Consider the following 12113-nt stretch of genomic DNA (forward strand, 5'->3'; position numbering starts at 1 on the left):
CACTACAATTCAAATACTACCTAACTACCTAGAACTAACACAACATGCATCCTTAACTAATCTAATTAACAAAAACTAACCTAACTAACAAAAATTAAACTAATAATTAAAATAACTAAAACAAGATTAACTAATTAAACTCAGAAAAAATGAAAATAAGGGGAACCTGGGAATGAGGCAAAATCAGAGATTGGCAAAGGAAGAAGAATGGTGGCAGAGCAATGCCGACCCAGAGGTAGCACTATGCTAACAGTAGTGCACTGTGCTGACAGCAGCAGAACCAAAAACAGGAGAATAGGAGAAGTCTCTGTTCTTGTGGTGTATGAGAACAATGGTGTAAGGAAAAAATGGGGTAAGAGAAAAAGGAAGAAGAGAGGTGAAGAGGGTGGAGGTTGGTAGGGGTCACCGGCGGCAAGGATGGCCACGGCGGTGGGGTTGGCAGAGGAGAGGGGTGACTAAAATGGGGAAGAGGGGGAGAAAGGGAAGAGAGAAAGAAGGAAGGGGAAGAAATGGGTGATTGGCAGTGGTGTGGGTTCACCGGTGATGGTTGGGTGCAGTGGTGGTGAGTGGTGGTCGTCAATGGAGGATTGGGGGTGAAGAAGAAAAACAGAGACGTTGGAAGAGAATTGGTATGCGAATGAGAATAGGGTTCTTGCGTCAGGGATAATGCAATTCAAACCCACACGTACGCGTGGGTCACACCTAAGTGTGGCAGGGACGAAATGGTGAGTGATGCGTAGGCATGACAAGAGAAAAGAGGGGGTGACGCATACGCGTGGGTCACATGTACGCGTGGGATGAAATTGTACTAGACACACAGTTCCTATACACTACGTGCACAACTCATTGTCGAGACCGTGCGATGGCACAGTCCACACACGATCCTAGCACGTTCAGATTCTAGGGATCACGCCTACACGTGGGTCAAGCGTACGCATGACAGGGCCTTTCCCTTTTTCTCTTATTTTTTTTAAGAAATATAAAATAGAACCAAAACTATCCTACCCACTATTTACATTTCTAAACCAACCAGAATTCAAATCTAACAAAATCTTTAACTTTTTGAAAAAAAAATTTCAAATACTTTATTATGCAATTCAAACAAAAATGAAATTCAAACAAATATAAAATTTAAAACAACTAACCTACAACTTAAGGCATAAACCTATCCAAACAATCTAACATATAAGGCAATATATCCAAGAGTAATATCAAAGCAAGAAATTACCTAACAATGGCAACTCAATTTATTCATTAACTATATAAACAAGAGAATGAAAACAGGTTACCATGGTAAAGTGTCTCCCACCTAGAACTTTTATTTATTGTCCTTAAGTTGGACAATTAAAAAGCTTCTTGTCATGGTGGCTTGTGCTTGCACTCATCCTTGAACTTCCAAGAATGATTGGTCTTCAAGTGGTTGTCAGAATTTCCAACTGATTTCACCAAATTTCGATAAAGTTCTTCACAAAATATGAGCTCCCAAAGTTGATATTCATCTTGTAATCTGAGATCCCATATTTTATTTTCGCACCCATCTTCAAGTTGATCCTTGTGGTTTCATTCAGGTGGTAAACAAGCCGAATTCTCAATGAAATACCAAACTCTTTTCTTAGACTCATCCAATTGAGCACTAGTCCAATCTTTGCACTTGATTCTTGAAGTCTCAACCTTAATGAGCCTTGAGTTGTAACGCCAACCACTAATCATCCTTCCCTTGCGCTTTATTCTACAAAGGGTCCTAAATTGACCATCTGTTTCAAGCAAACCAAATTTGAGTGGGACAATAAAGCTTAAGGATACAAGTTTCACCCACTCAAACGAAGGAATAGATGGTGACCTAGATAGAGAAGTTTCCAATGATCTTGACAAAGCAAATTCCACTCTCATCTATCCTTTTAGAAGGACTTCCACCTCTTGACAACACGATTCTTCACTTTCAATCTTTTCCTCATTGCTTGCCAAACTTGGAGGTTGTGCACATTCATCTTTGACCTCTATTTCATGTCCAGTGGAGAGGATTCAACAAAATCATCGAGGTGATTAGTTAGTGTAGATAAAAACTCATCGATGATTGAATCTATTTCTTGATTAACCTCTCCAAATTCTTCAACCATGATATGCTTTAGAGGCTGTGTACTAACCTTCTCAACATCAATTTCAAACTTCTCGGAAGGAAGCTCTATAACTTTCGATTCCCATGGACTTTCAACATCTCCTAAGTCTTCAACCACTTCTTACTCCTCAATTATTTCGGCCTTCTCCACTTGTTCCAATACAAAATCCCATTCCTCATTCTCCACCGCAGTTTCTAACCTCTCTGTCATACTTCGTTCTTCATTTGCTTCTCCACATGTGACCATGGGAGCGCCTTGAGTGCATAGGCATTATGAAGCTATTCGGTTACTACCTCGATCAAGGTAGCTATGAATTCTTCTTACTTCCTTTGAGCTTCACGTCGCTCCTGAAGAAATGAAATGAGAGTGTCATTCATTGGAGTTTGGGGTGGATAGGAGGGTTCATTGTTTGGGAGAAAAGGTTCATAATAGGAAGGTGGTTCATATTGGTGGGAGTATTAAGGTGGTGTATGTGAAAATAGTGGTACTTGGGAGTATTGATGTTGGAATTGTGGTGGCTCTAAGGGTTTTCGCTCATAATAGTCACAAGGGTGAGGTAAATGAGGTTGGTGGTATGATGGATATGGGTTATAGGAAGGTGTTTGGTGGTATAAGGCTTGTGAGTATGGTGGTTGAGGGCTATGTTGAGGATAGGGTTCATAGGCATATGGTGGTTGTGGTTGATAACCACAACAAGGTCCACCATATCCATTGGATTGATATGCATAATGGTAGGTTCATGCTCATAGTACATTGGAAGAGGTTGTTGCCATGAAGGTTGATCATATGCTTGAGACTCCTCCCACCTTTAATTGTCCCATCTTTGATGCATATCCTCGTTGAAATTCTCATTTCATACAACATAGTTAGAACCAAACTCATAGCCAAAGTAATGAGAATTCATAGTAAGAAGAGAAAATAAAAATAAACTAATAAGAACTAATGAAAACAAAATGCTAAAACTAGCAAAAACTATCAAACAAACCAAAAATCAAGCTATTCACAATATCAACATATATACAATAACCAATAACAAGTGCACGTTTGTAATTCCCCGGCAACGGAGCCAAAAACTTGATATGAGGATTATTGTCGGTATAGAATTTTCACAAAAATAATCTCGTCGAAGTATAGATCTAAACAGACAAATAACCCTCAATCAAAGTCTAATTTATTTGTCACTTAAGCAAACCAATAAAAACCGAGAGTATTTAAATCTCGGGTCGCCTCTCAAAGGAATTGCAGGGAAGTGTGCATATTATTGATTATGGGGTTTCTTTTGGGGTTTTGAGGTTTATGGACAAGAAAATAAAACTAACAACTAAGAAATTACAAATGCTAAAAGTCACTCATGACAAGGATTAAGAGTCAAGGTTCCTATCTTGGACCATTGACCACAACATGGTGATTACATAAGGATTAATTCCAGTTAGTTTTTCTCTAACATCGGAGGGTTAAGTTAAGTGGACATAATTGGTTCAAGAACCAACTAACAATCCTAAATCACTAATAAAACTGGACATCAATTATCTCAAGGGACCTAAGTCCTCAATCACAAGTAAAGAGTATGAAAATCTACTCTAAAATCCAACCAAATATTTTATCAAACACTTGGAAGGTATAAAAAGAAAATATGATAAAATAGCAAGAAATATAAAATCTAAAACTACCAAATGCAAGAAAATAACAATAACAACTTAATTAAACAATAAGAACCATAAAACATAAATTGCATTAATGAAAATTCAAATCAACAAAAGTCATGAACATAAAGGCAACAAAATAAAGGAAATAATAAATAAAACTAAAAGAACAAAGATGTAAGAATAACAAATTGAAAGGAGAACTAAATCAAAACAAGAATTAAACCTAAACCTAAGATAAATCTAACCTAATCTACCCTAATTCTAGAGAGAAGAGAGAGCTTCTCTCTCTAGAATATGACCTAAAGCATGTTTCTATTCTATCCTAATTGCTCTCCCATTGTTCCTTCTTGAATTTGGCCTCAAATACTTCAGAATTGAGTTAGATTTAGGCTTGGGTAAGCTCAGAAATCACCCCCGACGTGTTTCTTTAAGTTGGTCACGTGTTGCTTGTCAAGTGTACGCGTCATGTCACGCGTACGCGTGGCCTTGCGTTCACCAAATCCTTATTTTCCATGAATTCTCCATCTTACATGCTTTTTCTTCACTTCTTTGATCTAATCCTTGCCTCCTAAGCCTGAAATCACTAACAAATACATCAAGGCATCGAGTGGAATCAAAGTGGATTAAATTTAGATAATTAAAAGTCTAAAATCCATGTTTTCAATCATTAAGTACAATTAGGAAGAATTCACAAAACATGGTATTTCAATGAATAAATATGGGAAAAGTTGATAAAATTCACCAAATTTGATACAAGATAAACCATAAAATTGTAGTTTATCGCATTTCCGTCCACTCTTTTTTCTATCACACTCTTCACTCTCACTTGAATAAGAAAAATTATAGCCTAAAGGTGGAGGCTTATATGGCTCATCTTCAATAGATTTATACCCATCATCATCACTTGAACTATTTTCATTGTCTGCATCATTATCCAACCCAGCATCCTTAATAACTACCTCCTCAATAGCCTCATCACTATCAGATAATATCTCCCCCGATGGTCAAAATAAATGTAAAATTCATCCGTATCTTTATTCTATATCTTATTCTTCTGCAGGCTTCTGATTTCTTTGTCCCCATGAATAGGATGTAGACCAGATTCTAGGGTTACAGAATGGGATCATACCAGTACATAGCTTTGTAGTCATGGTATCCCAACTCCAAAAAAAATTTCTTCAAGTCAAAGAAGCAAATAAGATCAACGTCCATCGGGGGAACCTTTTCACGTTTCCATTAATGTAGACCCAGTCATCCTTGTTATCTCGAACAAAGCTTCCATCATGATGAAATACAGGAACCACATCTTCGGACATCTAAATGCCAACAAACAATCTAGATGTCAACATCAGTATCACCTTTTATTTGTTTATTCACAAAAAGAATGTAGAAAAAGATTCCAACTAAATAAAGAGCTACAATACATTTCCTATTTTATCCACTATCAATAATCACTACAACTATCCATAACAATCAGTGACGGATCCAAAAAATTTTGATAGTGGGGACAGAATATATATAATACGATAATAATTTTTATAAAAAATATTATATACACATAAAAAATTAACTACCAAATTATTTATGTATAAATACATAGATTTTTTAATCATTTTTAATATATATTTTGTATTTAAATATATATTCTTACGAATGATTTTTTTATGCATGTGTAGCATAACTATAACTACTACTACTACTATTATTATTATTATTATTATTATTATTATTATTATTATATAGAATATGATCAATCTTTAAAATATCTATTTATCAAATTAAAATACTAAAACACTAATTTAAATAATAACATATAATTTAAAATATTATTTTTTTAAGTTTTATATTTTAAAAAGATTGAATAATCTTTTTCTTAACAATACAATTGAAATATCTTTTTATCTACATATATCACTAAATGATCATTTAAAAATTCACATCCTATACAATTAGGTCTTGATGATATTCATAATTCAAAAAGTTCTTTTAATTAATGCAGTTGTCATAGAAAAACTAAAACTAACTTTAAAAGAAAAAACATCAATGGATCAATAATATACTTATAAGTTGATTTCTAAAAAAGAATATTAATCTCATTTAAATTTAAAAATTGATCATTATAACACATTCAATATGAAATTTCAAATTGAATATCAAGTTTTAAAAATTGAGTAAAATTTTATTGTAGAGTAAAAATCAATAATTTAATAGGATAAATAAATATTATTATTATATACTATTCAAAAAAATTTCAAATTGTAGTGGGGGCGCTTGCCCCCACACCCTTATATGTAGAACCGTCCCTGATAACAATGCATGTACACAAAATCAGAAATTCAAAAACATTTTCGACTAACCTTGATCAATGGGGTATAGAACCAACTGTCTTCACGAGTTCCGTCACAACCATTGTCAAGATCAACCAGAGCAAAGACTATGAACAATGTTGTTGAAGAATTGGAAGAATTTCTTCGTAAAACTTAGCAGATAGCTAACGGGGTATGGAGTAATTTCACCACACCATTGAATATGAGAAAACTTATGCATCGAATTGGTCTCCCACATTAAAATGGCGCCGTTTTGTTGCTCTGCCCAAGTGGGGACGAATTTGTCCTTCCCAAAACGACGTCGTTTCGTCCCTGGTTCCAATACGACGTTGTTTTGTCCCGGGTGGACGGGGACCAAAATATCCTAGAGATGACACGTCGCAGTTAATTAACCTGATATGTCATCCCGTTAACCTCCACGTAGGACGTCACCGTTAGTCCTGACCATGACAAACTGACTTAGGGACGTATCTAGTGTATATCTAAGAACCTCAAGGTCAAAATCTTAGTTAATTTTTGTGGGGGACAAATCTGTCTGATCGTAAATTTCTTGGAAACTTATTTGGAGTATTACTCTAAGTTTTAAAAAAAATTTTAAAATGTGATAAAAAATAGTTAAATATATAATTTTTTAGAAAAATAAAAACTAAATTTTGATATAATTTTTTGTAAATATTATTAAAGAAAGAAGAGTTTTTTATCTTTAAAATTTAATAATTTTATGTCAAGTAATTTTTAAAAAATTATTATAAGTGATTAATTTTTTTTTAAAATAAAGCATTATAAAGATTAAATTTTGTTTTGATTTTTATATTTTTTAAATAATTATTTTAATATTACTATAAAAATTTATAATTAAATCAAATGTATAAGTTATTTATTAAATATAAATTTATTACTTTAAAAATAAATTATTTATTAAATTATTTTTATCGTATTTTTAAATTATTCGATTTGTCGCAACATAATTTGTTTATGTATCATCACTACAAATGAATCAAATTATTGATTATTTTAGTTTAAAATAAAAGATTGCGAACAAAAAAATTTTATGTTTTTAAATTGATCATACGAAATATTTTATAATAATTTAATGATAATAAATTTTATAATAATATAAAATATATTTCAAATTTCGTTTCTAATTTTTGAAACATTTTATAAATATCTTATCTCATCGTATTTTTACGGTCTAGTCATAATTAAATTTTTTTTCATGAAAATATCAAATTTCTTTTATTATTATCATCATCATCAATTATCTTCTTTTTCTTTGTAAAAGCAACTATTATAATTATAATGACCGTGGTGATAGTTGTAGTTACAGTGATTTAGTAATGAAGGTGACTAGAAAATAAGAGAAATCAAAAAATAATATTAAAAAAAAATAAATAATATTTTTTGAATAAAATATTTTTAATTTACTAGATAAAAAAAATAGACTGAATTAAGATATTTGACTTAAAATATGACGTTTTAAATATTAAAAATAAAATTAAAATTTATTTTAAATGTTAAAATTAAAATTATATTTTATCTTTAATAATATATAATTATATAAGTAAAATATCTTTTTTAATCATAAAATATTTAAGTACTAATAATTCTAGTAATGAAATATGTAAACTAAAACCCTAGCTATCAAAGATTTAGTTAGTTTGAGAAACTACTCAAAATTGATAGTTTATTGAATAATTTTGTTAGTTAATATTTGATATACATTATAAAAATTTATAGTTTTTTATGGTTAAAATTAGCAATGCTCAAATTATTTATGATTGTTTGATTAGAAATTGTGCGTAAATATATTATTTTAATAAAAAATTATATAATTGATTAAAATATTAAAAAATTCAAATTTATTAAGCAAAAAATAAGTGAGATTGGTTCAAAAATTAATTTAGTTTATAATTTTTAATTTCAGACACAAAAATAAATTTAGTACATATAGAGAGAGAAACTTAATTAGGAAAATTCTAGCAAGGTAACACTTTTATAATAAAAATATTGAGAATTGGCTAATATTGATTCAAATATAAAAGAAAAAAAAATTGTTGATCCTAACATTTTTCATTTGGGATTAACTTGAAAGGATAACATGCAGGAGGAGGCGTAGAGAAACAGGAGTGTGACACAAAGCGCTATCGACCATTTCAACATGACCACTACAAACACGTCATCACTTGATTATACATGACCAAATCATATTGTAAGGCATGATAATAATTGTTTTCGTCAAAATAACCATGGGACTCATTGGCTAATTGCCGGAACATTTTTGGTACAATTAAAATTTTCCAAATAATTTTGATATAGGGGTTTAGAATTAAAGGGTCCAAAGTAGCTACTTAGAACAATTTTAAAATAGCATTTTTCGGGTATCACTTTTATTTATAAGAAGTGGACCGTTTTAAAAATAAAAATTGCTTAAAGAAATGATAATATCTTAATATTTTAATAGAAAATCAATTAAATTGTTTTACCTTATATAACTATTTTCGGAATAATTAAAAATAACACAAAATTCAAATTGATTACAGATTAAGTATTGAAATGATAAATTTTATATTTAATCTCAAAATACTATTTATTATATATGGTTTTACAAATATTAATATAGTATTTTGTGAAATTTAAATTTAAATTTAAATTTAAATCAATATTAGAGATCCTCATATGTTTCATTATAACTTTTTTTTTTTCTTTTCATGATGAGATAATATTAGTTTTAGTTTTTAAATTAAAATGTGGACAAATTATTTCTTAAAATCACCACTGTCTCTTTTATAAAAACAGAATTTTCTTTTCATTATAAGATAATAGTCATTTATAAAAATAGAAAACCACCAGTGATGAATATTTGGACACATATTTTTCTTTATAGAACAAAGTTGTTTTTTTTTTTTTGTTACATATCTCTTTCTTTTTTCATATGTTTCCTTATTAAAAAAAACATAACGTGTTACGTGTGGTGTACTTTTAAGTAGAAAATGCAACATTTCAGATAAAATAATAAGTATAACATTTTTTAGAAAATATTATTGGAGGTAAAACAAAGTAGCATGTTATAAACTTTAATTTTTTTTTGGTTTTTCTGTTGGTAGAAAAATATAGGTACCCCGTTTGAAAATTTAAAAAAATATGATTAACGTAAATTAGTAGATCACACTTTTAGATATCAACCATTACTTAATAAAATTTGTTTAACGATGAACCGACAAAAATCATTACTCAAAACCCACTACTATATTTTTTTAATAACTATTTTAAAAAAATTTCTTATTATATTTAACATCTCATGTTATAAGACAAAAAAGAGTATTGAGGAGACCCATAAACAAAAGGGAAAAAAATTTTCCTTGTTAAAGATTACTAAAAGGAAAATCAATTGCGTAATGTTGAGGCCAAAATGTTTCAACTTAAAACTGCGACTCCACTGGGGATCGAACCCAGAATCTCTGGTTCCGTAGACCAGCGCCTTATCCATTGGGCCATGGAGTCTTTTCGTTATTGTGGCGTTTCAATATTTTAGATATTCCAAAGAGTTTAGCTGATTCAGCTGGTTCTTCAATATAGTGTATTTGAAGTTGGGTCAATCCCCATTGAAGCTTCTGCTGCATATCCTAGTCTTCATCATCCATAGTTTCGTAACACTAGAACTTCAATGCCAGCACCCCATCACCACCATAACCAACAAAAGCAACAACACTATTATTATTATTATTATTATTATTATTATTATTATTATTATTATTATTATTATTATTATTATTGTTGTTGTTGTTGCTGCTTTCGTAGAAGCAGCTACAGGGAATGAATCAGAATCAGAAATTATTCCAATTCTATACATAAAAAAAAAGAACGGGGAAAAAAAAGAATGGGAAAGAAGCAATCTTTGCGTAGCTAAGCTGCCCAGATTGTATCTGTTATCCTGAATCCAATATCTGACTCTGACACTCTCAAACACCCACCTCCACCACCTTCTGTAAGTTTCCCCTTTTCATATTATTGTTTTCTGATGTTTCTCTTTGCCTCTTGGCTTCAGGTCTCCAAGTACGAGGTTTATGCTTTTTTAGTTATTGTTCCTTTTCTTGCCCCTTAATTAAGTTTTGAAGGTTATATTTCGTTTTTTGTTTTTTGGCTTAAGAGTAAAGTTGAAGATGATTGATTGTTTTTCCTTCTCAGAGAAAACTGAAGAGGGTAGCAATGATTTAGTTGATGGCCCTGACACCTCATCTTTCAGTGCATTTCTATATTCTTTGTTGTCTTCATCAGATGCTCCCTTTACCCGATTCATCGTTGAAGGAGAATAATGGTGGAAAGAAAAGCTTGTTCTCTAGGAGTAAGCAATCACTCGGTAGAGCTATTCGCCAAGACGCTAGGATCGGGGGCGGAAGGATAATAATTCCGAAATGAATTATCATTGTCTAAATGGTTCTAGATTGAATGGTGTTGAGATGAATCATCTTGCAACTGTGAAAGGGAAAGAACCAGAGTCTTTCAATTTTTTTCTTTTGGCAGTGTGAAAGTAACAATTTAAGCAAAGAGATAGCGACGGAAGTAGAAAGTTCTTACAGATCACCCTCCAAATAAAGCGCAAAATGACTTCCCCCTCCAATTGCTAAGAACTCGCTGTTGCATAGTGTGAAATAGCGGTTTAACCCTGCAATGTTGTGGTTAGTTTAGGGTTTAACATTTAGAATTCTAAACCAAACAAAAGAAAAGAAAGGGAAAAAAAAAAAAGAGAAAAGGAAAACCAAACAAACAAAAGTATTCCAAAATTTGAGAAAAGCCTCGTGCTGAGGCTGAAGACTAGCAATAGATTTCAAGGTTCTAAGATTCTACTAGAGGCAACTATTGAACATGATAGTATTTTTATTATTTTTAACAATTCATAGATAATTCAACTCTCATTGACGAACTAATCATTGAATGTAGCAGACTACATTCTCACATTTCTGAATAAAAGTAAACTCAAGCATTCCTCATTGGCTCATAGGAAATGGTTCTTATAATATAGTTGAAAGATGACATTATGTTCACCATAAGTCACACAATTCCTGAAATTTAACCTTTAAATGATTTTCATGGGCATAATTTCTAAGGTTTGCACCATAGATTCAAATGTCAATGCACCACATAACAAGAAAAACTAACACCAATTCATTAATCTTGGATTTTGATTTCTAGATAAGCACCGTATGCTTATGATAGCAATAGCAAAAAGGATGAAAGAGTAACATATTCAAACTCGGACGGAAGAAGATACCTGTTGAACGATATATAACAGGATGGCCAAAAATATTTGTGAAAACAAATGTACTGTTTGTTCCCTGTACCAAATATTTGTCATCAATAATACAATAACAGATACAATCTATCGGATAATCTTTGGATAAATGAGTTTTGGTTTGACCTGGTATTTCTTGTTGGATGGTCTAAGAGGCGCTTCAACTAAGCTTCCAAACACTGCTCCTCTTCGGTCTCCGACAACCTGAAATGGGATAACTAACATTTGGAACCAATCCATGATAGAAACGAAGAGAAATTAACCTTACAAATAAAAGATTCCGATACTGAATATATCTCTGATAATTCAAAACGTATTAAGAGTTTTCAATCCATAGCAAAGAACTCAAATGTCATGTAGGACTTGCAGGCTTCCAAACTGGGACTTGAATTTGTAGAAAACATGAACTATCCCATTCTACAACTAATGCTAGTGTTGAAACTCCATAGAGAAGTGTGTGCTTATGATTAAAATTTGCTCAGGGAAAGTTATAGGGTACCAGGCCAAAGCATGCTTCTTCGATAAAGGGTTGAAAGTGATATACTGTTCCTCCAAGTGAAATCAAAATCATAATAAAATATCAATAGCTTTGGAATGAATCTTCATCTCTTGATACCTGTACAGCAACAGCCACTTCCTTCCATGAACAAGAGCAGGAAGAGAAGCATAGAGAGTACTTCTCATCGCGTCCCAAAGGAGCATCGACGGCTCAACCAAAGAAAAAGGAAGAAAT

The 12113-nt window shown here is 31.6% G+C and overlaps 1 protein-coding gene, 1 long non-coding RNA gene and 1 other non-coding gene across 3 annotated transcripts; 1 reads left to right on the forward strand and 2 right to left on the reverse strand.

Annotated features, from left to right (window-relative positions):
• Positions 1 to 9518: 9518 nt before the first annotated feature.
• Positions 9519 to 9591, reverse strand: TRNAR-ACG (transfer RNA arginine (anticodon ACG)). The gene has a single exon. It is a non-coding gene; the product is annotated as a tRNA-Arg (tRNA).
• Positions 9592 to 9667: 76 nt separating this feature from the next.
• LOC112802571 (uncharacterized) lies at positions 9668 to 11074 on the forward strand. The gene is made up of 2 exons (XR_003202444.2): positions 9668 to 10075; positions 10276 to 11074. It is a non-coding gene; the product is annotated as an uncharacterized lncRNA (long non-coding RNA).
• LOC112802564 (oxidation resistance protein 1-like) lies at positions 10069 to 11719 on the reverse strand. The gene is made up of 4 exons (XM_072197832.1): positions 11507 to 11719; positions 11360 to 11423; positions 10666 to 10753; positions 10069 to 10563 (listed from the first exon to the last, which is right to left on the reverse strand). Exons 1-4 carry the CDS (start codon positions 11618 to 11620, stop codon positions 10518 to 10520), a joined length of 312 nt encoding a protein of 103 aa, XP_072053933.1. The 5' UTR covers positions 11621 to 11719; the 3' UTR covers positions 10069 to 10517.
• Between the last annotated feature and the right edge of the window lie 394 nt (positions 11720 to 12113).

The sequence above is a fragment of the Arachis hypogaea genome, chromosome 1 (assembly GCF_003086295.3).
Source record: "Arachis hypogaea cultivar Tifrunner chromosome 1, arahy.Tifrunner.gnm2.J5K5, whole genome shotgun sequence".
Lineage (NCBI taxonomy): Eukaryota > Viridiplantae > Streptophyta > Magnoliopsida > Fabales > Fabaceae > Arachis > Arachis hypogaea.

Coding starts and splice junctions, on each gene's coding strand:
- LOC112802564 (XM_072197832.1), bottom strand. CDS start 11,620: ATGGATTGGTTCCAAATGTTAGTTATCCCATTTCAGGTTGTCGGAGAC. Junction 11,424..11,506: donor CATCCAACAAGAAATACCAG/GTCAAACCAAAA, acceptor TATTTGGTACAG/GGAACAAACAGTACATTTGT. Junction 10,754..11,359: donor TGTTATATATCGTTCAACAG/GTATCTTCTTCC, acceptor ACAACATTGCAG/GGTTAAACCGCTATTTCACA.